This window comes from Chrysochloris asiatica, unplaced genomic scaffold (assembly GCF_000296735.1).
Source record: "Chrysochloris asiatica unplaced genomic scaffold, ChrAsi1.0 scaffold00042, whole genome shotgun sequence".
NCBI lineage: Eukaryota > Metazoa > Chordata > Mammalia > Afrosoricida > Chrysochloridae > Chrysochloris > Chrysochloris asiatica.
In genome coordinates this window covers 13,651,765-13,676,875 of record NW_006408560.1, presented here as the reverse complement: position 1 = coordinate 13,676,875, position 25,111 = coordinate 13,651,765, and the positions used below count along the sequence as shown (strand labels likewise).

General features: G+C 50.1%; 2 protein-coding genes across 8 annotated transcripts in view; both read right to left on the bottom strand.

Moving 5' to 3' along the window:
- Positions 1-8,943: 8,943 nt before the first annotated feature.
- EFNA4 (ephrin-A4) lies at positions 8,944-12,591 on the bottom strand. Of its 2 annotated transcripts, XM_006861526.1 has the most exons (5): positions 12,398-12,591; positions 10,020-10,315; positions 9,498-9,570; positions 9,238-9,247; positions 8,962-9,090 (listed from the first exon to the last, which is right to left on the bottom strand). In XM_006861526.1, exons 1-5 carry the CDS (start codon positions 12,508-12,510, stop codon positions 8,962-8,964), a joined length of 621 nt encoding a protein of 206 aa, XP_006861588.1. In that variant the 5' UTR covers positions 12,511-12,591. The 2 variants fall into 2 exon arrangements, with proteins under 2 accessions (XP_006861589.1, XP_006861588.1); XM_006861527.1 differs by lacking the exon at positions 9,238-9,247 and having other exon boundaries at positions 8,944-9,098; positions 9,502-9,570.
- Positions 12,592-13,962: 1,371 nt separating this feature from the next.
- ADAM15 (ADAM metallopeptidase domain 15) overlaps positions 13,963-25,111 on the bottom strand; it is a 20,787-nt gene continuing 9,638 nt past the window's right edge. For 2 of the 6 annotated variants that reach the window (XM_006861524.1, XM_006861525.1), the window contains exons 7-21: positions 19,806-19,871; positions 19,656-19,724; positions 19,407-19,576; positions 19,195-19,279; positions 18,581-18,723; positions 18,319-18,493; positions 17,989-18,081; positions 17,555-17,859; positions 17,273-17,468; positions 16,965-17,042; positions 16,381-16,453; positions 16,054-16,192; positions 15,601-15,670; positions 14,088-14,212; positions 13,963-14,005 (exon numbers count right to left, since the gene is read on the bottom strand). In XM_006861524.1, the coding sequence (XP_006861586.1) occupies positions 13,963-14,005; positions 14,088-14,212; positions 15,601-15,670; positions 16,054-16,192; positions 16,381-16,453; positions 16,965-17,042; positions 17,273-17,468; positions 17,555-17,859; positions 17,989-18,081; positions 18,319-18,493; positions 18,581-18,723; positions 19,195-19,279; positions 19,407-19,576; positions 19,656-19,724; positions 19,806-19,871 (1,830 nt within the window). Of the gene's footprint in view, positions 14,006-14,087; positions 14,213-14,481; positions 14,554-14,939; positions 15,015-15,600; positions 15,671-16,053; positions 16,193-16,380; positions 16,454-16,964; positions 17,043-17,272; positions 17,469-17,554; positions 17,860-17,988; positions 18,082-18,318; positions 18,494-18,580; positions 18,724-19,194; positions 19,280-19,406; positions 19,577-19,655; positions 19,725-19,805; positions 19,872-25,111 lie in introns of all 6 variants that reach the window. The other 4 variants (XM_006861520.1, XM_006861521.1, XM_006861522.1 and 1 more) reach the window with 4 other exon arrangements.

The following is a 25,111-nucleotide window of genomic DNA, read 5'->3' as shown; positions in this document are numbered from 1 at the left end:
GATGTCAGCATCTATTGGCCCCTTGGGTGAATCCTTGGTACCATACACAAACTGCATAACTCCATGTGGCAGTTCTGTCTCTCTGGGATCTGTGCTTCAAGCCATAATGCCTAGGCCTGTTTATAGGCCTCTATTCATGGGGTCTGGGCCTCTCTAGGGACTGGGTCTCTATGGTTAAGATCTGAGCCCTGATCTGAAGACTTAAGCCTCTCTCTGTGGCGTGTGAGTCATGGAAGGACCCAAACCTCCATCACTGGAGTCTAGGCCTTTGTTTGTAATTGTCATTCAAACTGTTCCTGATTATTACCCACGGCAAAATGTATATTTTGCATTGCAATCCAGTAGAAACATGCACATAAACATACATTCACACATATAACTGAAACAAAAGCTTCATAAAATAGTTACCCTTACAAGATTCATTCTGACTTTTTTTCTTCTCTTAAAATAAAAATAAATACATAAATCTCTTTGAGACCCATAAAATTGATTTCTTAATTTCATTCTTCTCCTAGAGATGCCTCAGAACAAAAGCCTGGTGGTTTACTCTGAAAAACCTGCCACTGAAAACTCTATGGAACATAGTTCTACTCTGACACACATGGGGTTGTCATGAGTCTGAATTGATTTGACTGGTAACTGATTACACCCTTGAGTTTGAAACACTGGTGTCTAAAGTTTGGGCTCTAATCTCTCCAGAGTTAGGTTCCTCCATGAGACTGGTCCTCTTTCTCTCTCTCTCTGGCCTCGGGCCTCTGCCTGCCTCACCTGCAGGCTCTGCCTGCTCTTCTCTCTGACCCCCATGTGTGTCAGAACCCCAGTGGCTGCCATATTCACTCCAGGGGCACTGAGCTCAGGCCCCTGGGTGTTTGTTCTCTGGCATGGTGCCTCTGCCCTCCTGTCCTTCCCCTCTGGGGCCAAGGGAAGAGGGAGCTGAGCAGGTCTGGGGCCCAGGGAGCAAGCACTCAGGCTGTGGCCCATGGTGGCTCCCAGGACAGTGGGTGGCAACCACAGAGCTGAACTACATTCAATAAATCATGGAAGCTAGGGCCTGGGGGAGGGGGAGGCCAGGAAGGAAAGGGGGCATGGATAAATAATTCATTAAACAAATAAACAAGGAGCCTGTGAGAGGAAGGAGCAGGCACACGTGTGAGCAGGAGAGGCAGCCGCCAGCTCCAGACATGAAATATTCACAAGTTCTGCACCTTTCTCAGGGCCCATGTGTGTGCCCCAGCACAGGCAGGCTGGTGGTATGGTACCAACATGGAGATGTGGGTGCCAACAAGGGGGGTGTGCACATGTTTTCTGACTTCCCAGTGTGAACCATCAGTTGACATGGAATGACACACATGGCTGACAGCAGGGAACATGTCCAGGATACAGGAAATTAGGGTGCAGGATTTGGTGGTGGCATTGGGTGCATTTGCCTCTGATTCTAGTCATGGCTTCATCCCTCTAATGAGTCCAGCAAACTAAGAAGCCTGGAACAAGAGGAATCTCTGGGGTGTTACACTAGAGCTGTGTGCGAACCCCCTGAATGTAATTTGAGAAAAACTGAGAGGAAGCAGTATGACTTAGCAGTCAGTTAACAGCATGGGCTTGGGTTCGAATTCCAGTTCTACCACTTACCATCTCTGACACTGCTTCCTCATCTGTAAAATAGGGGTAATAATACCCTACCTCAGGGAATTGGTTGTTATGAGGATTAAAATTCATGTCTGAGAAGTACTTAGCACACAGTTTAAGACTCAAGAAGTGCTTGATTAATGGAACCTTCACCATCAGTATTATTCTGAGGTTATCTATTGAAGACTACTCATCTGAACCAGCCCCAAGTGCAAGTTTCCATTTAGTCTCCCTTATTTTCAAACTGCCTTAATGCCAGAACTTGGGGGGATAAGTATGGGTGGGATAGGAAAAATTGAGGAGGTTTCAAAAAGTTAATAGAAAAAGTGAAATTGAAAGACAATGGAATTTTTCCATGAACTTTTTGAAGTCACCTCATATTAACTGCAATGAAGGGGGAAGGTACAGCTAAAAAAGAGGTCCCCATACTTGACAATGTGGAAGGAGGGGCCTTTGACCTTCTCCTCAGACCCAAGAGCAGGGGTGAGGAATGTCCAGCCCTCAGGTGGTATGCTGTTGTTGTTGTTGTTAAGTGCCGGCAAGTCAGTTCTGACCCATAGCGACCCTGTACAAGGTTTCCAAGAGTGTAAATCCTTACGGGAGTAGAAAGCCTCATCTTTCTCCCATGGAGAGACTGGTAGTTTCGAACCGCTGACCTCAGGTGGTATAAGGCCCTCAAAATCATTTGGTCTGGTCCTGCCTGCCATGGCAAATGCAGTTCCAGCCATTACATTGTTGTTGTTGAAATGCTGTCAAGCCAGTACTGACTCATAGCGACCCTGTATACAAATTCCAAGGAGTGCCTTGTGAGTTTGAACCACTGACTTTGTGATTCCAACTGACCTTGCAGTCCAGTGCATTATCCCACAGGGCCATGCCAGGACTCCAACCATCACATTAGGGGTGAGTTCATTAACTGTTTAACTTTTAATGTTTAACAGGTTAATTTTTAAGTTGGTAATTTTGTATGGCCCATGAACGATGTTATATATTTTGACTGAAAAAAGTTCCCCACCCCTGCTTCTCCTTAATTCTTCAATTTCGGCCTACACTCAGACTTTCTTTTATTTCTGTTCACCAAAATTTAGCTCCTTAGCAAGTGGATGTAAGGGACAGAGGGAATTGGGGCAGGGGTCTCTGAGTAGCATCATGGCCCCCCTCTCCCAGTCCTCACTGCCAGAGTCTCTTTGGCCCTCTACCCTCTGTTGAGGTCTTCGCTGGTAAGGATGGCTCTGTCTGGGCAAAACACAGAAAAGCGGCACCCCAGAGTGGGTGGGGAGAATTCAGGCTACAGAGAGCAGCAGAGGGCCAGGGTGGAGTGTCTGGCTGTCTCCCAGTAAACCCAGCATTCCCCAGCCCTCTTGTGTCCCCTGGAAAGGATCCGCTCCCAGGGGGAGAGAGCCAGAAGACAGGTCTGAGCTGGCCTGCTCCTCCGCAGACAGCAGAGGAACAGGCTGGGAGAGGGGGCCTGAAATATTGTTGGGGAGTGGTAGTTGGAACCCCTGTGTCTTATCTGGGAAGCCAGAGCCAGAGGAGCTAATGCCTGGTCAGACCCTACTGTAGCCTAGGGCTTAGCCTTTTGCCTGCTTTGGTCAGCCTGCTGCCATTTGGAGAGTGAGGGGTCTGAGCCCCCAGGTGTGAAGTTGGTGCCTGCCCACCTCTTCCTAAGGAGCCAACATCAGTTCCTTACTTCCCCTCCCCTGGGCTGGGCAGGTTCAGGCCAATCTGCGCAAGAGCTTCACAGCAAACATTGATCTGTGATAAAACCACAATGTGTGTTCAGGATTCCAGACACAGAGAGATCCAGACAACACACACACACAATGAGAGAGAGAGAGATCCAAAACATACGACTCTGGAAGGACAGACATTGATAGTTCTGAAATACACAAACATTATTAGTTCTATATATTCCCTCCCTGCTATAAACTTTGTCCTTTAGAACCTAAGCCTTATCTGATAGCTCATTTTCCCAGTGTCCCCATAACACTTTGTACATAGCTCTGTAATAGCACTTTCATTTGGCATTATAATTATTGGCCAGTGTGTCTCCTTTGGAATTCTGAAGATTTCTTGAGGTAAATTTGTATCCCCAGCATTAAGCATGCAGCCTGGCATTTAGTAAGCAACGTGCTTAATAAATGATTGAATAAATGAGAAAAGAATAAATGCATTCTTAGTCCACAAACACAATATTCTACATCCTACTTTGGTGACTGTTGCTGTTGGATTTGAACCGCCGATCTTGCAGTTACAAGCACCCTTGCAGTCTAGTGCATTATCCCACATTATCTTGCAGCTCCACACCAGGACTCCAATTTGGTGACTAGCCATTGAGAACTTAAAAGCTCACTTACAGCCATCTAAGATGCAACTATTGGTCTCTCCCTGCCCACAGGAAAGAAGAGTGATGAAAATTGAAGATACTTGAAAACAGTCTGATGGACTAATGAACCTCCTGATGAACATCAGTCTTCATGACCCTGAGACCAGAAGAACTAGATGATGCCCAGTTACCACTACCAACTGCTCTGAAAGAGATCATATAAGAAGGTCCTGGATAGAGTGGGAGAAAATGTGGAACAAAACTCAAAATCTTTAAAAAGACCAGGTTTATTGTTTAGATAGAGATTGATGGAACCCCAAGACTATGGCCCTTGGTTATCTTTCAGGTCTTGAACTGGACTCACCCCCATGGCTCAATTTTCAGCCAAGGAATGTTGTTGTTAAGTGCCATTGAGTCAGTTCCAACTCATAGCAACCCTGTATAGGGTTTGGGAGGAGTGAGGAGTGGCTAGTAAGTTTGAACTGTCAACCTTGTAGTTCAAACCGACCTTGTGGTCCAGTGCTTTATCCTTTAGTACCACACCAGGACTCCAAGGAATAGATAGGAATATTGGGAAGGCAACAACACTAGTGAGGTATGCACATCATAGAATATTCAGCCACTTGAGATCAAAAGGGCAGCACTTACCTAAGGACAAAATTCAGAAGGGTGGGGAAAAAAGGAGGAATGAAAATCAGAAACACAGGGAGGAAGTGGGCTAAGTGATGTTACAATGAGGGTATTGGAATTGAGATGAAACTAGGTGCATAATTTGTTGAATGCAAAACTGATGATTCGCTCTGTAAACCTTCACTCAGTTCACAATAAAAAGCTAATAAATAAATACATTCTGACAGTGGGGCACCTATTCCCAGAATCCTTCAGAAACATACAAGCTAACTAGTGCATATTACCCATGCTTCTGGCCTTGTCTTCTTGCTTCCTGTTTCCTTGATCCTACTGATTTTCAGTTTCCTCAAAGGTCTTTCTTTCTCCCTCTTCCCTCATTCTGGAACCTTGAGTTGGAGTTCCACCTGAAGACTGTCAGGCAAGGTAAGGGTTAATGACACCTCATTAGTGTTTAATTGGAGGAAGGAAGCTTCTCTGGCACCAGACAGGTGGGCAGGTTTGCCCCTTGCTGGAACCAGGCATCTTTAGTTCCAGCACCCTGCAGAGTGTGTGGGTGATTTGGCCCTGGAGACCCTCAACCCAGCCGGGGCACCTCCCACTACCATTTGCTTTGCCAATTTATTCTCCAGGCAGTACAGACCAGCCCTCCCCATCTGTCACCAAACATCCTGAAAGGCCAACTTATCCTTTCTCCTTTCTCCATGCTTTACCCCCACCAGCCCCCAAGAGACACTGGAGGCTGGAGAGAGGGTTGGGGAGAGGGTTGGGCTATGGAACTGGGTAACTGGGAGATAGATTAGCCAGTCAATAAGAGATGAATTAGGAAAACAGACAGTGACAAGGCTGGGGATGTGATGTCTGCTCAATTTGACCTTAAATGAAGAGAATGCAAATGAGATGCAGAGGATATGCAGATGAACACGAGGATTTCAGAACTGACATTCCCGGTGGCAACAGCTCCTCATCCAAGACCCCAGTGCTGTCTCCAACACCCATCCCCCAATACGTGGGTTATTATGGGAAGTGGCGCTGACCACCAGTTTAGTAAGAAAAAGGATCTCGGGAAAGTCAAGAGCGGGGTTGTGCTAGGGCTACCAGCCCCAGGAAGCTGAGTTCCACCCCAGCTTTCCCTGCCCCCACTCCAATCACCCACTCAAGCTGCTGCGGGAACTCTAGCAACTACCTCTCTCTAGGTTACGCTCGGACTCACCGTCGGTTGCTATGGGGACCCCCTTCCGGCCCTTCCCCCCTCAGGCCTGAACCAATGGGCTTCACCGTTGATGACCTCATGCCACAGGCCCTAGGAATCTACTGGCTATTTGGAAGCCGGAGTGCACCCTCCTCAACTGCGTCACCGCTGGGGATTCCCCCCAACGACCCCAGCAGGTGTCTGGCCTACTCTTAGAAAGGAGCGCTGTTGTTGTTAAGTGCTATTGAGTCCGGTTCCGACTCAAAGCAACCCTGTATAGGATTTTCAAGGAGCAGCTAGTGAGTTTGAACCACCGACTTTATGGTTCAAACCAACTTTGTGATCCAGTGCTTGATCCCACAGCGCCACACAAATTACCGAAGGAATGAAAAAGAGAAGAAAAGGAATTAATGAAAGGGAAGACTAACGCAAGGAGGGGGAGCGTCACAGAAAAGAAAGACCAAACTTAAGGGTTTAGGGAAAAAGGCTTGTTTGCAAGCCCAGAAAGTGCAGAGCAGGATACTGGTCACAGAGACTGGGCTCTCAAGCTCTAGGGCAGGGAGAGGGGTGAGGCAAAGATGAGGAAAGTTTTCACATCTGTTCCGGAGAGACTGGGACAGGCCCAGCAAATTGAGGGCTCCACCCTGGGACTGAGTTTAGGGGAAATCGGTGACGCCCCAAAACTTGCAGGCCTGCCTAGTGTCTTGGAACCGCGCCACGGAACACGCCTCGAGGACTTCTCATAAGCAGGCCCGGGTGCCTAGGAGAACGCCCAGTGCCTTCAGTTCCTCTTAGCCTTACAAACGGACTCTGTCCTTGCGCTCTGTGGGAACCGAATAAGCCGCCCTTGCAGGGCCCAGGCTGAAAGGAAAGTATGTGTAGGAAGAAGCTGGATTTAGTTTGAGCGTCCGTGGCCCTGTGGCCCTGCGTTTGCAAACCCCAGCCCAGCTCCTCGCGCATGTGCGCGGCCACAGAGGTGTCCGCCCTCACACCCGCAGGGAACTGGGCGGCCGGGCGAGGGTGTGTGTCTGTGTCAGTGGTGCGCGTCTGAGTGAAGGCGTGTGTCTGAGTGTGAGGAAAGCCAACTGGGCCCCGTTTCTCTTTCGCACATGCGTTATCAGCATCGGATCGCGCGCCAGCCTCAGACTCGGGAACGAGCGCACCAGTCTTGATAAACGAAGAGGGGATATCGGGGGCCGTTAGTAGCAGGGTGAGACCCTTACAGCTCTCAATCCAGGTCAAGGACCGATAACAGTTGCCCCCCCTCCCCCCGCCTGCCCCACCTAAGGTTTCATTGGGAGGGGTGGAGGTAGCAGTTAAATCGGTTTCCATGGTTACATCAAGATTAACCTCCTGGATAAGGGTAGAAACTGAACTCAAACCCAGGACCAGTAGACACAGCTTGAAGCTTCTCAGTTCAGGGCAGACTCCAGCCTCTTCTCGGCACCTCAGTCCTTCACCCTCGCTAAGGATCTCGGTTTGGAGTAAGGGACTTGACACAAGAACACACAGGCACACACACCTACAGACATGGCATTTTCTCCAAGTGACCTCGAATGGGAGGGGTCGACTTGTCTGTACCGCCCGAGGTGCTGGGCTCCATCCTCCCCTCCCCGTGCCTCAGAGCCTTAACTGCCGAAGTACAGTGCTTGATGGGGGAGAGGGGGTGGGGAGTGTGGTCCCACTGCCTTGAAGAGAGATTGGGTTCTGACCTAGGTGTTTAACAGGGTGGGAAAGGGCCTCGCAATCTCCAGCATCTGGTGTCTGTCAGTCTCTAGACCCTTGTCCTCTCCTCCCCCACTTCACCCCCCATCCCCGCCCTCTCTCACCACTTCTCCCCTACCCCCACCCTCCACCCCGTCCATGTTCACACGCCACCTCTCGCTGCCGCAGCCGGGCCGAGCTAATCAGCACAACATCCACCTATCGATCGCTGGCTCAGTGCCAGGCGGGCCTGCACAGTGGCAGGGGAGCCTGCGGGGCACCGGGGTGGGTAGAACACAGCTGCGGGGGGGTGGGGGGGGGTGGAGGGCAAAGGGAACCCTTACCCTGGCTCCTCCTAGGGCATCAATCAGAAGGAATCAGGTTGGGTTTGGGGGACAGAGCCTAGTCTGCCAGAGGTGGGAGAGACTGTAGGGCTGTGAGCAAAAGGGGGCCCTCCCTCTTCGGCCCCACCCCCTCCTCCTTATAAAAGCAAAGAACAAAGAGGCCGCTCGGGAAGGAGGCTTTGATCTGACCCCACCTTCCCAGTTCTAGGCCAGACACCGCCCAGAGTGCCCTCGGGAAGGAGGAGGGATGCCCAGCTCTAAGGGACCCAGGCATTCTGAAATCCAGGCAGAGTCTTTCTACTACCCCTTGCTTTTGCCCCAATGCCCTGCTGCCAGGGATTGGCAGTGCCCTAAGCAGACAAGCCATCAGGAGCATCTGCCCCCTCTTCAGCATAGGAAGCCGGCTGGGGAGGTGGGAGGTGCCAAGCTCCACAGCTGCTCCTGGCACCCACCCCACACAGAGGGGTGCCTACTGAGGCCTGGCGTGGATGGCCTGGGCACAGCTGCACAGAGGTCAGGCCAAGTCAAACTGGGAGCACAGGCCACAAGAGTCCTGGTGTTAGGGAAGGAGCCAAAGGGCAGTAGGTTGGGGAGGGAAACAACAAGAGGGGTGGTTTATTGAGGGTTTGGTCCAGACACTTATAAAAATACAAACTGGCATGAAATTCAAGCTCATGGCAAGTCCGTCTTCACAGAAGACAAATGAGTGACCCCCTGGAGAGGGCAAGGTGCTGCCCCAGAGAAAAGGCCCACTGGGCACTGGACATACACATCAGACCTGGGCTTCTTCTTGGTCCTGTCCCAGCAATATCCACCTGTCCCCAGGTCTTCAGCCCCCAGCCGGCTCAGGGATCCAATCCTGCAAAGCCTAGTCTTCCTGGGGGATGGGAGGAGACAAGCAAAGCAGCTGACAGGGACCCTATGTTTTTTTGTTCCAGGATGCTTAGGGCTGTCTGCAGCTCCCCTGGCTAATCTTGAGCTTGTGATGAGGAGGTGAGCCCCTGCAAGGATTACTTCAGACCCTCTGATTTCTGCAACTACTACTCCATCTCATCTGCCTGGCTTGGCACTCCCAACTCAGGTGGCTGGAGTGTCCTGGCTGGGTTCTAGTTCCTGTGGGTAGCAGGGAGGGTCTGCTTGGCTCAGAGAACTCGCAGGAGGCGCAGGATTGGGAGCAGTAGCAGCAGCAAAAGACAGAGGGGACTGGGGGTGCCCCCCCCTTGCCATCCAGATGTGCCACTCTCTCCAGGACTCCCAACAGGATGGGCTGACTCAGACTCTGTGAAGGGGAGGGGTAACACTGATGGATGCTCCCACTTCTGCAGCCTCCCTCCTGTCCTCCCCATTAGCTGTTCCCTTGGGTGAAATTCTCCAGATTTTCCCAAACCAGCCACTCCTCCCTTCCCAAAATCTATCACCTCATGCTTTCTAAGCCCTAACTTCCAAGTCTCCCCCAAATTGCCACTAGTGACAACCAGCCCAGGCACGGCCTGAAAAGACCTTGCCCCTAGAGACCTAGAACCCTTTTACCTCAGTCCTGCAAAAAAAGGGCCACTGGCTACAGTTTGAAGCCCCATCTGGACCCCTCTGAGTCTGATGCTCCCAGATTCTCCCCATCTCTTCCCTCCTTCCCAAGGGCCCCATACCAGATGGGGCTGCTCCCAGTAGTCTACCCTACTTACTGCTCTCTTTGCAGCAGACAGACACCTGGAGCCTCAAACACTGGCCAGAACTCTCCGGAGTTGGCACGGCTGGGTGGTGGGAAATTGGGAGGAAGCAGTTAGCAGTTAGCCCAGAGAGTCACCCCCTTACATGCCTCAGATTCTGTTTCAGATCCTTCCAACTTCTCTTCTTTCTAGTTCCCTGAAAAGCTTTCCCTTACTTTGGGGCCATACCCAGGTGCCAGGCTCCATCCATACCCCTCCTCACTTTCTCAGGTCCCATTCCTGTTCCTCTCACTTTCTCCTCCTCTCTACACTCACTCTAGATGGCTCTCTATTTAGTCGTGGGCTCAGCCCAGCTAGGAGTTTTAGGGGTCACAGCCCCTCCCCACTCCCAGACTGTCTTCATTCCCCGTTCCTCGATCCCCCTCTCTCAGGCTGTCTGCCTTGACTGGCAATGAATGACACAGAGCAGCATTCCTTCTTACCTCCGCTCCTAACCCCCCCAAAAAGTATCCAGGATGCCGGCCTTCACTCACAGATATAGTAGTAAGTCTCTCCAGGCAGAAACTCAAAGCCAAGGGAGAAAGGTGTGAAGCGCTGAATCTTCTCTGAGAATCGGACAGGTCCAAAGGGAGCAAAGGGGCGGGTGCACTCCCAGCGCTTGAAGGCACCTGTACCTTCTGCCTGGCAGGCCTCATATCCAGGCCAGTCCACCATGTATAGAGCAAATGTCTCAGGGCCCTCAGGGGGCCCTGGCCCTTCATAGTGTGGGCAGAAGATGTCTAGGTAATCGTTGAGGCCCAGCTCCACCACAGCATCTCCTCGAAGCAGCCTGCGGGAATAAGGGAGACATGGGCTGAAAGGGATTGTGGCATAGCACCTCTGGGGCATGGGCGTCAGAAACACACCTTCTCAGAAGTTCCTGCTGTCTTTCCCCCACCCACCAGAGATGGAGCACTTCAGGAAAGGCTGAATTCCCCAGAAGATAACTTTTAAGAGACAAAGAGAACATAAGAAATGGATGAAGCGACCAATTCACAGATGAGCAAAATGGGGTTCTAAAAAGTTCAGGGATTGCAATGCTTATAAGCACATGGTTTAAATGGAAGGTCATTTGCCTCACACCATCTTTTGTGCCAGAGCTGCCACTCACCTCTGAAACCAGTGCTGGGTCAACATTAGGTGGATGGTGGCTGTGAAGGAGCCTGGGGCACAGAGGCAGTACAGAGGGGTACAGCACAGAGGCTCATCGGGAGTTAAAGACACTGAAACGGAGGTGGAGACTGGAAACAGTATCCGCAGAGATAGAAAAGATTGCCCTTTAGATCTTCATTCAATGGTGGGAAGAATGCATGGTTAAAAAAAAAAAAAAAAAGCAAGAGTGCATGCTGGGTGCTTTTAGGGCAAGACAAGCAAATTGCATGGAGGGGAGCCCCCTCCACACAGCACCCAGCCTTTAGCCTTCTCATGATTCCCCTCCCCATCTCTTGGGTGAGCGAATGCACATGGGAGGGGCTAGGACAGGTTGTCCACCCAGCACCAGATACTACTGCATGAAATCTCACCAAACATTACACAGCAAAGGTAAAATTTTGAAAGGCCTCAAATTGTCCCTAGATGGGTGGTTTGAAGACCACCTGCATCAGAGGATTTTGATTAGAAATGCAAACTCCTGGGTCCAGCCCAGACCTACTAGAACACAAGCTGGGCAAGGACAGGGCCTTTACATGTTTTGTTTCATTGCATCTCCAGTGACTGGAACAGTGCCCTGCACATGGACAGCATTCAGTAAAAAATTGTGAATTGAATGAATGAACCAGAAACATCCGGGTTGGGGGATTGGAAACTGAATATTTAACAAATTCTTCAAGTGATTCAGAGGCACTGGTCTGAAACAGAGAAGAATTGAGAGTTGAAGACAATAGCTCTTATCACAAGGCATTGTACTGATGTGTTTTTATATGTGCTCTCCAGGGTCTGTGGGCTCCCAGAGGGCAGAGTCTTGATCTTCTTGACTCCCCATCCCTATCACACTAGCACAGATTCTGGCACAAAGTACATCCTTCAATAAATGTTAGTGTACGAACAAATGAACATAGTCACAGATTGCCTCAAGCAGAAAATCAGAGCGGAAAACAGATGGAGAAAGCAGAGAAGCAGGGAGAATTGGGGAGGGGGATGGAAACAGTAAAAAATATAGAGGTTCAAAGACAGGCAGCTCAGAGAGAAACAAATAATAGTTGATATTTGTACAGCCCAGCACCTCTTCCACACACATGGCTTCGATTAGCCCGCCTGGCTTCCAGGGTAGTCTAGGGTAGTAAGTATTATTAGCCCAATTTACAGATGAGACAACCGAGGTTAAGAAGGTCAAATGACTTGCCCAAAGGTGATTCACTAGAAGGGGCAGGGCCGAGACTGGATGGAAATAGAAGCACAGATAAAGACACTGATGAAAGCAGACATATCAAATGAGATCGGGAGACTAAGAGAGTACCAGAGGGGAGGTCAAGTGAGCTGGAGAGAAGCTCACGTTCTTTCACAAGAATAAAGCCCCTTTCCTCACTCTAAGTCAGCTTGTCTCACCTCCGGCTGGAGGGAGGCTGGGGATCACCGGTAGAGAAGCAAGGGGGGCGGGGCCCAGAAGTGCGGCCTGAGGCCCCCCCAACTCCTGGCTTCCACACCCCACATTTCGCCCTCGGACTGGGGTCCTCCATCAGTCCCCCAACATCTGCGAGCGGGGGAGCCTCGGGGCGCGTCTCGCCCCTCCCCCCCTCCCCCGCCGGCTCAAACAAAGGAGTCCCGGCGCGCGGCCGGGCTCAGGCGGAGCCGCGCAAAGCGCGGGTGGCGGGTGCGCGCCTGACTCGGGTGCGCGCAGGCCCGGCTCGGCGTCCGTTCGGTTCGGCCCGGCTACCTGGGGTTACTGGAGTTCCAGTAGACGGCGTGGCGGAGACCAGAGCCCCCCCGCAGCGGGGAGCCGAGGAGCGCGGCCCAGAGGACAGTCCACAGCAGGGGCAGCAGCCGCATCGCCCCCAGGGTCCGGTTGCTCGGGTCCGGCCCGTCCTGGCCCGCTTCTCAGTCGGGGCCAGAAAGGTACAAAGTGGAGAGTAGGGGGGGGGGGCCTGCTGGGAGGGGGTGGGGTACGGAGACTCATAGGGTACGCCCCCGGTTAACTTTCCACCAATGGAAGCGCGTCTCCGCCCCTGCACTCAGCGCCAACTCCATGTTAACTCTCTGCGCGCCGCAGCACGCGCTAGTTGAGCCAAGCTAGTACAGAGGCCGGACATCACTGTGAGGGTAGGGTGCTATATTACACTCTCTAGGAATTTTATTTATTTTTTTGATGGAGGTCATGTCTTTCGTGTCTGGACTAATACACTTTAAGAACACTTTATTATAAGCTTGGAAGATTGTAAATAGGGCCAAGCTCCCTTACCCCAGACAGGAGAAAGGGAGGCCAGGTGAGGATCATGAAATCTATGCAGCCAGCCACCTGAACACATTACCCCTGTTTTGTTTTGTTCCCCCATCCCCTGCATCTGCCAGACTGGGGTTGCACTATTGGAAGGTACAAAGCACTTCCTGGGAAACTCCCCCCTTTACCTATAGAGCCTTAGGTGGCTCGCCCTATGCTACCTGAGGGTTAGCTCTTGTCCCCCTCCACCCCACACTTTCGTTCTGGGCAGCCCAAAGACAAGTAATGTGGTGGTTGCGGCCTTTTCAAAGCACCTTTGTTCTCGAGCCCTCGGGTACGGGCGGGGGACGGGGGGAGGAGGCAGGTGTGCGGTCTTGGGACCGTGGGAGCCGACGCCCCGCTCCGCCCCGGCTCCGGGGCTCTGAGAACGCTATCCAGATCCACCTCTCCTGATCGCTGGTCAGATGGTGGGGGCCCACCCGGGTCCGACAGTTTGGCTGATTTGTCAGTAACTGCCCCTGGCAGCCGCGCAGTGTTGAGGGTGAGGACTGGGTAACTGGGGGTGGTAAGGGGCGTACTACTTCTTGTGACATAGACTGGCGCAGAAAGTCATCCTTGACTGGGCAGAAACTAGCCGCCAGCATCTCCAGGACACGCAGTGACCTAGCCAGGGAGACTCCCTCCTCACTAACCCCGCCCGCCTTCATCTGAGGCAGCAGCGTCTCCTGGCGGTCAGACCTGGAACTGGAGCAGTGGTGACCTGGCCTTCACTGAACAGACAAGGCTTCCACGCATGCTTCCAAGATTTCACTTTAATTTCAGCAGAGCAGAGATAGGCAGTGCTCACTTCTCTCAGGCCTGTCCAGGCCCCAGCCCTCCTCAAGCCCCGCTGCAATGGTGTGGCAGGGTGCCGTTCGACAGTGTGTGGTGGTCTGATGTTTTAGACACATGCTGGACCACATTCGGGCTCCAGCTTTTTCAGTCCTGGCGGGGGCTCCAAAGGGCAAGCCCATCTTTTGAAGTCCTCCAAGTCCCGGTTGGAGGCTGCAGACCCTCTGGAGAGGTCAGAGGTAGAGTGAGGAGACTGCTGGGGGAGGCGGCGCTGGCCTGGAGTAGGGAAACCGAGAAAAGGGTCATAGAGTCTTTTTTCCCTGACCACTCAGCAGACCACCCATCTTCCGAGTCCTACCTGGAAGGTATCACCTGGGGTGGAATTCTAGTTCCTGGGCCAGCCAGGTTATCTGATGGGCGCTGATCCTGGGGGTCAGAAGGCAATAGCTTCCTCGGGGGTGGGGGCTTGACAGGCCCCTGAGACTGAGAGAGAAGGCAGGAAGCCGACTTGGGAGGGGGTGTCAGGTTGCTCACCCCCCCCGACACACTGGCGCGGGGGAACACCAGCTTGGGTGCGACACCCCCAAATCACCCTTATTTCCAAACAAACCTGTCACCATTAAAATTGCCACTGGGGTATGTGCCCTTGGGCACAGAGGGGGCATCTTGCCACAGCCACCACCGCCAAGGCTACCAGCAGCACAGCCCTAGGTGGGGGGAGGGGCCATGCCCATCTCTCTCCCCACTGTTACCTTCAGGCGCCTCACCACCGGGTCAGCGGGCAGAGGGCGCGTGGGGGGGTTGGGTCGGTCAGCCAGCTCGGCCTGAACAGAGAGAGGGGCAGTGGCAGTGAGAGCAGCCACGGCAGTGGGCATGCAAAAGTTACCCCAAGAGGTTCAGGTCAACATGCAAAGCCAGTCAATTAAAGGGCAGGAGAGGGCTTGGCTGTATGCCAAAAGATGCCTGGGGGGGGGGGGGGCAGGTCACCAGAGTCTCTGGCTGATTGCAGTCCTGCCAATGACCACCAGATGGTGGTAGAAACCAAGGTAGGAGGCTCATTCATTGCTGTTTCTAGGGCTGAGTGAGTACGGAGTGGGCACCCAGATCACCACATGAAGAGCCCTACTGGCAGGGCGAGGGGATGTGAATGGCCACTGAGCACCACACCTCCCACTTGCTCTTGGCCGGGACAGGCCTGGCCCCGATTTACCTGTAGTCTCTTGGGCACAGGGTCAGGTGGCAACGGCCTGGAAGGGGGGGCCGGGAAGCCCAGAGCACTAGTCTGCTGAGAGAGCAGGAGGAGCAGGCGGGCACAGAGTGGGGGGGAAGAGGGAGCAGAGAGACAGAGGTGGGCAGAGAGGAGTTAGTGCTCAGGGAGGGGTAGCCAGGAACCCAAGGACAGAAGGGGCTGTATGTGCCGTTATAGTTTCGTGCAGAAGGGGTGACAAGTGGGGTCTATCATGGGCATGCAGGTCATTCTCAGGCATGCAGGTCCTGCATCATAGCCAGAGAGCTCAGGGCAGGGGCACTCACATGGTGACCTGGGCCTCGAGCAGCTCCTGGCACACCACCCCCCTGTGCCCTCCAGGGGCCACTGCTGGGAGCACACATAGACCCACCTCTCAAAGCCATCAGCTTGGCTGGCTCAGAGAGCTCAGCAGACGCTCCTTTAGGCCACTGTCCCTCCCCTGCTGAAGGTGAAGGCTGGACTCAGCTTCTCCACCTGCAGCCCTCAGAGGAGGGGAAGGCTGGGCTGCATGGACTCATCTCTCTGACTAGTGGGCAGTGCTTTCAATGCCTCCCCCACACAAGGGCCCAAGCTGGATGCTAGGCCAAGCTAGTCCCTGTGTCCTCCGGCCTCCAGGACTCACCTTGGTGCCTGGCATCATCAGGGCCCTCTGTGGTGGTCCTGGACACTCCGGGGGACCAGACTGGGCTGCCCTAAGCATGGAGAAAGGTAAGGAGAGAGAGGGCCCAGACTCAGACCCTATTCTCCACCCCTATGTTAATTAACACTTTGCAGTCCCTTGGAGAAGAGCTTATTTGAGGCTTAGGCCAATTCTAGGGTAAGAAGGGGAAGCTGACCAGCTGAGGGAGAGTCCCACTGACCCAGCTCCACCGGCACAGCTGTCCACAGCGGTGCACCATGGAAGGTGAAGAGTTACAGGCTCACGTATAGGGAAGGGAAGTGTGTGGAGTATGGCAATCAGCAAATTTAGGGTCTAGGAGAACCAGTTTGTGGGGGGCAGCAAAGAGGATAGGGCATGGCTCCAGAGCTGGTGTCTCCAATAGAGGGATTTGGTAGCAAGGAGGCATGCTGGTACCTGTATTGGCAGCTAGGCCCCTTGAACTGGTAGAGTCGCTGGCGCAGGCGGGCACGGTGCCAGTAGCTGGCACCAAGCAGCACCAGAACCAGTAACAACAGGAGGCTGAGGAGCAGTCCTGTGGTCAGAGAGCTGGTTTCTGTGGGGGTGAGGTTAGGGTTGAAGGTGGGCAGGGTTACAAGGCTATAGAGATATATGATAGAGAAAGTTAAGGAGTCAGAGACCACATAGAGTTAGGGAACCAGAGACAAGGAAGTCAGAAAAATCGGGCCAAGGAAAAGGATGAGCTGTTTCCCCCTCCCAACAGTCCCTGATCCTCAGTGCTACCTCTAATCTGGGTGGTACAGTCAGGGGGTGCCCATCCCTCCTCACAGTGGCAGAATGCATTGGTGTCGCAGACCTAGGAGGGACAAGAAAAGCAATTAAGAGCTCTGCATCCCAGGACTGTGCTTCTTTGTCCCCAGCTTTTTCATGATCTGATTCCCACATTTGTATGGGGATGATGAGGAAGAGAAAATGAGATCAATTGGACACTTACTGAGCACCCTGTATCTGCTGGGAACTATACTAGAAGCTTTCATACTCATGAGTACCCCTGAAGCAAGTACTATCATTATGCCCATTTGACAGATGAATTCAGAGAGGTTAATAACTTGTCCTGGGTCAAACAGCTAGGAAGTAGTAAAGCAAGGAATTGTTGTAGTTGTTAAGTGCCATCGAATCGACTCTGACTTATAGCAACCCTGTATAGGGTTTCTGAGGAGCAGTTGTTGTATTTGAACAGCTGACCTTGTGGTTCACAGTCCGGTGCTTATCCTACAGTGCCACACCTCAGGAATGTCTCTTCCCAAAGCCTATCTTCCCTCTGCTCCCTAGAGGATCCCTGTCCCCTCCCCACCAGGCCAGCTCACCCCATGCCCATGGCATTTGCTTCGACATTCCTGTACCCCTAGGAGCTTCACAGGCTGGCATCGATGGTCAATGCACACCTGTCCAAATGGGAAGAAAAGAACACAGATCTCATTTTCACAAAGCCTTATTGGGACTGGAGGCTAACAAGGTTGAAGTCACACCCCACTCCCCCTTTACAAGTGGGCAAACCAAGACTCAGCTGGATGACAGGACCTGGCTCAGAAGTAAGAATCAGAACATCCTCAGATCCCGTGCCCTTTATACTGGTGATTAGAGAGGCTTGACCCTCCCTACCCAGGCTGCTTACCAGGTCAGGCCCACAGGCTGTGCCAGGCAGAGTCAGGATGGGCTGGGCCACATCGTTGCCCAGGTCCAGATGTACCCAACTGCAATTCAGCTGGGTCCCATTGGCTTCCAGCATCTCCCAGATCAGATTCTGGACTGAGCCCAGCAAAGGCTGGGCCATACCCCCCTGGCATTGGAGCTGCCCACAAATGGCATCTCTAGGAAGAGGGATAAAGAAAGGGTCAGTAGGATGGGGCCAAGGGTTCCCACAAACCCAGAGGAGGAACCAGTTTTCCTTACTCACCTAGGGGTGCAGGCCACATAACTGCCGTGGGGGTTGCGCCCACAGCTCCCAAAGACATTCCCCCGAGTGTTAGCAGTTTGCAGGCAAAGGGGTGAGGCAGGCTGAGCCCCAGGTCCCCAGAGTGCCTGGCATTGCTGGGCATAGGAGGCACAGTGCCCCTGCAGACATATGGCCTGCCCACCAGCACAGGGCTCACCATCCCCCAGGCTGACGTCAGGGGGGCACTGGGAGCTGTTTCCTGGGCAGAACTCAGGCAAGTCACAGTCACCTCTGCTAGGGCGGCACTGCCAGCCAGCTGGGAGTAGCTGTGGAGGGTGGGCAAGCATCAGTATGGGCGCTGGGCAAAGCCAACCAGGCCCTGGGGGCCAAAATAATCCTTCCCATCATTGCCCGTAGTAGGAGAGCTCTGGGTGGCTGATTCAGTCTGTGTCTACCTGGCAGTTTTGACAACAGGGCCCATCAGATGCACACTGTGCCCCTGGCCTCAGCTGGCAGGTGAAGTAATCACAGCAGGGGTCACTGCAGTCCTGTGGACAAGAGCATTGAGGAGGCTGGGGCTGATGGCCAACCCCTGCTCCCAGACAAGACCCAACGCAGCAAGCGAGAGCTGGAGCCCCACCCTCCGTGTGCTCTCCGTGTAGACTGGGAAGTTGAGAGAGACTTGGGAGGTGCCTTCCAGATGCAGAGAGGGCACAGGCTCAGGGAGCTGGGAAAGTAGCTGAGAGAGTAATAAGTGGGACAAGGCTTTGGGTGAGGGGGCTTACATCCGGGAAGCCACAGTCACACTGCTCGCCAGGCTCCACAAACATGTTTCCACAAAAAGATTCTGTAGGGAACAGGCTGGGTGGCCGTTCAAAGAGGCAACTGCCCAGGCCATCCAGGAGTGCTTTCTCCAGGGCCTGTCGGCTACAGTTGCTGAAGTTCAGGCCTGGTAGGAAGCTGGAAAGAGCAGCAGGTAAGGAGGGTTGGGATGTGGACCTCTCGCTGCCTGTTGCCCCATTTCCTCCCTACATCCCCATTACTCACTCAGTGGAGGCCTCCATGATGCAGCTTTTGGCTGGAGCTAGACAGGGGCAGCTGCTTCCAGGTGGGTGGTGGTCCAGGCCCAGACTGTGGCCCAATTCATGGGCTATTGAGGAGGCAATGCCCAGAATGCTCGTGGAGTGGTCCTGTCATTGGTGAGAGGACACCCCAGGTCCAACTCTAGCCTGCCTCCACCATAACGTCCAGCTTATCTTGACAGTTCCTGTTCTGGCTTCATCTAACTTGGGCACACAGCTGGCACTGCCTGCCTCCTTAATTGCTTCTGAAGTCAGAGGAGAGCCCAGGCTTGGGTGGCAGGAAATCTAGGTTCCAGCCAGTTCTGCCCTCTGCGTTCACTATGTGTTCCTGGGAGGTCTCTCTGCTTGGGGTCTCTGCGGCTCCTCTCCCTTACCCCAAGCAGTGGGCAGGCCTGATAGGTGATGGCTAGCTGTGTGTGGACACTGTAATGAGCTGGCTACCATGAGGGTTCCCTGGCAGTAAGGGCCACATCATGCACCCTCGTCCCTACACTCACAGCTTTGGGGTGGGTTACTTTGTAGTGGGGCTGCAGTGGTGAACTGAATTGGGAATGGGGAGGAAACTTGCAAATACCTCACCATGTTCACACCTCCTGAGAAGTCAGGAGAGCAGATGGAGTTCTGAATGGCCATGCCCACCATGGGCCCAGAGAATGAAGTAGCACTGTGGGATCAAGAAGTCAAAGGTCAGGACCCGAAGAGCTTTAGGGTCTTAGGTGAGGTGCTGAAGGAGTGTGAAGTTGGCCAGGGCAGGGTAAACAGACAGATGGCTGAGCCTGGGGGGGTCTTACGTCACCAGCTGGGCACTGTCATGTGGTAATCGAGGCAGCAAATCTGCCCGGCGCCAATGGAGGAAGTTGTTTAGTGTCACACTTGGGTTTGAGCTTATCTCCACAAGGTCCCTCTGTGTCCAGGCCTCCAGGCCCACTAGTGCCACCCGTACATTCAGGGGCCGGAAGAACTGAAAGAGAGCTAGGGCTCAGGAGAGGGATTCTCGTGGTCAGGGGACCATAGAGAGGCTGCGCAGCCTGGCCACTCACTGTGTCTAGGAGCAGGGCCACTTCTAGTGTGCGATTCAGCAGTCGCTGGAAGTCCGGGTACCTCTGGACCTGTGGGCCAAGAGAAGTCACCATGAAAAGCGCCAGGGCTGGTGGGCGGTGAAGAAGGACATGCCGGGTCAGTAGACTCACCTCTGAATGGTCAGCTACAATCACCAGCTCAACAATTTTGGCTTCTGTCACCACATCCCGCCTCCGCTGTGGACAAGGAGGAGAAGGAGCATCAGGCTCACCCCACTACTCACTGCCAGCAGCTGCATGGGGCTGACCAAGCTGTGTCCACTCCCACCCTGGGTGGTCAAACAGAAGCGGGCAAAAATCCCATTTTATAGATGAACCACTGGGAACCAGAAAAGTCAGGGACTTGACAATGGGTGGGCCAAGAAGTTGGTTATAAAGCTGGGAGTAAAACTCAACTTTCTAGTTCCAAACACAGTACTTTCTCCAAATTTCAAAAAAAAAAAAAAAAAAAAAAATAAGCACACTATTGAGTACATTGAAGTCCCTAGATGGAACCAATGACTAGAGCAGTTGGCTGTTAACTGGAATGCTGGAGATTTGAGCCCACCTAGAGGCACCTCAGAAGAAAAGCTTGACAATTTACTTCCAAAAAAATCCATCATCGAAAATGTTATGGAACAGAGTTCTACTGTGACACACATGTGGTCAACATAAGTCAGAACTGAACTGACAGCAGCTGGGTTATCTAATGCTTACTGTATGCCAGATACATGTCTAAGCATTTTAGATAGATAGGTAGATAGATAGATAGATAGATAGATAGATAGATAGATAGATAGATAAATATATAGATAGTAGATAGATTAATTTAATCTTCACAAAAGATAAAAGTAAGTATAAAGTAAGTAGTCTTTTTGTTCTATTTTAATCTCCATTTTACAAATTGGGAAACTGATTTTTTATAGCCTCAAGATTTGTAACTATGTATTTCCATACCAAAGTCAGAGCTCTATGCAAATGGCATCATAAATCTGATGAAGAATTTGAATCAAATAGGATAGTATCTATAGGCCTACAAGGAAGACTAGTTAATACAACTTTTCAAACTTATGCCTCAACTATCAAAGCCAAAGATGAAGAAATTGAAGAATTCTGCCAACTTCTTCAATTTGAAACTGATCAAACATGCAATCAAGATGCATTGATCATTACTAGATATTGGAATAATAGTGGTATTAATCGGTATTCCTTGTAGATGTATGGATATTATCCTATCACAGACAGCATTATATTACAAGATAGATTTTGAAATGTTCTTTTTGATGATGAATGCAACGCCATTCCTCTCATCGTCATGCTAGCATAGTAAACCAACGTCTTCAGTCTGAAACTGATCAAACATGCAATCAAGATGTGTTGATAATTACTGGAGATTGGAATGCAAAGTTTGGCAACAAAGAAGGATCAGTAGTTGGAAAATATGGCTTTGGTGACAGAAATGATGCTGGAGATCACATGATAGAATTTTGCAAGACCAATGACTTCTTCATTACATACACCTTTTTTAAACAAAATAAAAGATGAACCTCATCTGAAGGAAAACACAGAAATCAAATTGACTACATCTGTGCAAAGAGAGGGTGGGAAAGAGCCGTATCATCAGTCAAAACATGGCCAAGGGCAGACTGTAGAAAAGACCATTGAGTGCTTATATGCAAGTGCAAGCTGAAGCTGAAGAAAATTAAAACAAGATCATGAGAGCCAAATATGACCCTGATCATATCCCAACTGAATTTAGAGATCATCTCAAGAACAGATTTGATGCATTAGACACTAAAAACTGAAGACCATAAGAGTTGTGGATGGAATAACATTAAGAAGGTCTTACAGGAAGAAAGCAAAAGGTCACTAAGAAGACAAGAAATAAGAAAAAAAAAAAAAAATTGATCAGAAGAGACTCTGAAACTTGAGTTCTAACATAGAGATACTAAAGCAAATGGAAGAAATGAAGAGGTAAAAGAGCTGAGCAGAAAAATTCAAAGGGCAGCTTGAGAAGACAAAGTCAAATATTGTAATGAAATGTGCAAAGATCTGGAGTTAGAAAACCAAAAGGGAAGAATATGCTCAACATTTCTCAAGCTGAAAGAAGTGAGGGAAAAAGTCAAGCCTCAACTTGAAATACTGAAGGATTCTTTTGGCAAAATACTGATTGATGTAGAAAGCATCAAAAGAAGATGGAAGGAATACAGAGTCACTGTACCAAAGAGAAATAGTCAATGTTCAACCATTTCAAGAGGTACCATATGATCAAGAGCCAATGGGAATACAGGGAGGCGGGGTTGATGGTGGATAGGGTAGAGGTGCAATGAAGATCTCCATCAGCAATAACACAGAATACTAGGCAAACTGCATCTAGGGGAGAGCTCCAAAACTCTGAACCACATATGTAGGAATATTTTAAAAGTTTGAAAGCTTATAGCTAGTGGAACTTGTAGCAGAAGCAAGAAATCTTGGACTTTCAAATCTGCCGGGCTCAGTGGCCCAGAGCTGACAACTTGGGTGAGACCAAACGGTAAGGCCAAGCCAGGAAGCAAGCAGACCCGCCACGGACTAAGGCCTGCAGGAACCATGGAGACAAAGGTGGACAATATCCTTTGTTTTGTTTTGATTCTGATTTTTTAAGGTATCTGTTCATTGGCCCCTCACTGTCTACGCACCTCCATTCTGGTGACTAGAGGGGGTGCCTGAGTGAGTGGACACCCCCACCCCCACCACTGGAGGGTTCTTCTACCACACATGTGCACAAATCCTCTCAGTGTTTAAAGGGCCAGTCCCTGCTTAAGACCACTGGCAGCGCAAAATGGCCACAGCTGGTGGCCCTGAACTGTTTATTGATATAGGGAAAAGGCCAGAACAAGGGTTGTGGAGTGGGAGAGAGTCTAAAAACAAAATAGGCAAAAACTAAACCCTGAGGTACAGCATAAAAACCAACAGTGGCATCTTGAAATTTATCAGGTGGCCTTGAAAGCAGAATGCTGAAGGAGGATATTAAAGTCATACTCATATTAGGCCACAGATTTTTTTTTCCTTCTCTCTCTCCTCTCTCCTTTTTACGATTATAGACTACAGTATCCAATCTGGTTTCGTTTTTTTTTTTTTTTTTTTTTTTTTGGGGGGGGGGTGGTTTGCTGTTACTGTTTTGTCATTTTTGGTTCCCCCTTTTACCTTTGTCTCCCTATATTACCCAAGAAGGGACAGCAATTGCTGCCATATAGTCAAGCTACAATCACACCATATAAAACCCCACAATCCAGGCAAGAACCAATACCAACTGCCATACACCAGGGAGGCAGAAAACACCTGCAAAAGTTACTCTGAGTTGAGCAATAAGAAGAGTGAAAAGGGAAGCCCACCTCCTGATTACATCTACCTGGAGGCAATCAGAAAGCATTAAAAAATAACAAAACACACACTCAATTAAGTATTAAAGCCACAGCCAACCACTGAACATGTCCAAGAAGCAAAAATGGATGATCATATCAGCACATGTCCAGAAACAAAATAAAATGTCTGAGACAAATGACCTAGAGGTAGACCTAGACTCTATTCTGGAAAGAGGGCTGGCCTTGGAAATACCTGAGAAGGAATTCAGAAAAAATGATTATAAAATGTTTCAAAACACTTTACAATGGAATTGAGAAAAATAAGGAAGAAGTCAGGAAAGCGCTACAGGAACAATCAAATAAAATAGATACGGCATTGGAAACAATTCAAAACCTACAGAAAGAGGTCCGAACGGTTAATAATAGAATATCAGAAATAGACAATACACTGAAAGTGCAAAGGAGTAGAATTCAAGAGATGGAAGACATAACTAGTGAGCTGGAAGTCAAATCTCTCAATACTACTAAAATATAAGAGCAAGCAGAAAAAAGGATAAAAAAATCTGAAGACGGTCTAAGATTCATGTTAGACAATATGAAGAGGAATAACTTAAGAATTATCAGCATTCCAGAACAGGAAGAATCACACAAGTCTACAGAGGAGATAGTTGAAGAGCTGCTGGAAGAAAATTTCTCTAACATCCTGAAAAGTGAAAAGATAATCAAGAAGCTCAACGAACCCCAGGAAGGATAGACCTGAAAAGAAAATCACCAAGACATAATCAAGCTGTCCAAAATCAAAGATAAGGAGGCAATCCTGAAAGTAGCTAGGGAAAAGAGAAGCGTTACATACAAAGGCAAGCAAGTAAAATTAAGCTTGGATCTCTCAGCAGAAATCATGCAGGCAAGAAGGCAATGAGGAAACATATATAGAACCCTGAAAGAAAAAACTGTCAACCAAGAATCCTTTATCCAGCAAAGCTATCAATCAAATACGACGGTATAATCAAAACATCCTAAAGGGAGAACCAACAAGAACAGACAACAACCAGAGATTGACATATGTGGCAGCACCTCCCAGAACTCAATCGACAAATGGAAGAGTCAAGAACAGAACAGAACTATAAGAACAAACTCAGAGGATCTGGGAGGTCAGTCTATGATCAAAACAATTACAATGTGAAAGGATCTCACAGAGATCCAGGTGGTGAGAAGGTCAGGGTAGATTATAGGATAAAATGGACTGCACTATATGGAGGGAAAAGTTAATGGAATATAAGATAACCTAAAGAAAATTAACACTTCACAATATACCAAGGAAATGAAAATCCAAGAAGACCATGGAAACATTAAAACTATGAGGAAACTGACAAGAAAGAACACAAAAACCATGAACTCAGCACAGGAAGACACACAGAACAAAGAAAGCAGCAGCACTACAAAAAACAAACAAACATACTGGCAGCAATTAATCCATACCTATCAGTAATTACACTGAATGTAAATGGATTAAATGTACCAGTTAAGAAACGGAGGGTGACAGAATGGATAAGAAAACAAGACCCTTCAATATGCTGTCTGCAAGAGATACATCTTACACAAAGAGACAAAAACAGATTAAAAGTCAAAGGATGGAAAAAAATATACCAAGCTAATCGCAATAAAAAAATGAAGAGGAGTGGCAATACTAATCTTTAATAAAATAAACTTTAGGGCAAAAACCAACATAATAAATAAAGATGGACATTATCTCATGATTAAAGGGAAAATTGAACAAGATGGCATAACCGTAATAAATATCTATGCACCCAGTGAAAGAGCTGCAAAATACATAAAGCAAACTCTAATCGATAGGCAAATCTACAAAAATCATGGCACCTTTAATAGACTGCTTTAAAAAATGGATAGAACAACCAGAAAGAAATTTGACAAAGACCCAGAGGAACTAAACAACACAAACAGCCAACTGGAACTCATAGATGTGTACGGAGCATTCAGCCCAACAACAGCACAATACACATTCTTTTCCAGTGCACATGGAACATACTCCAGAATAGACCATATGTTAGGTCACAAAACAAACCTCCATAAATT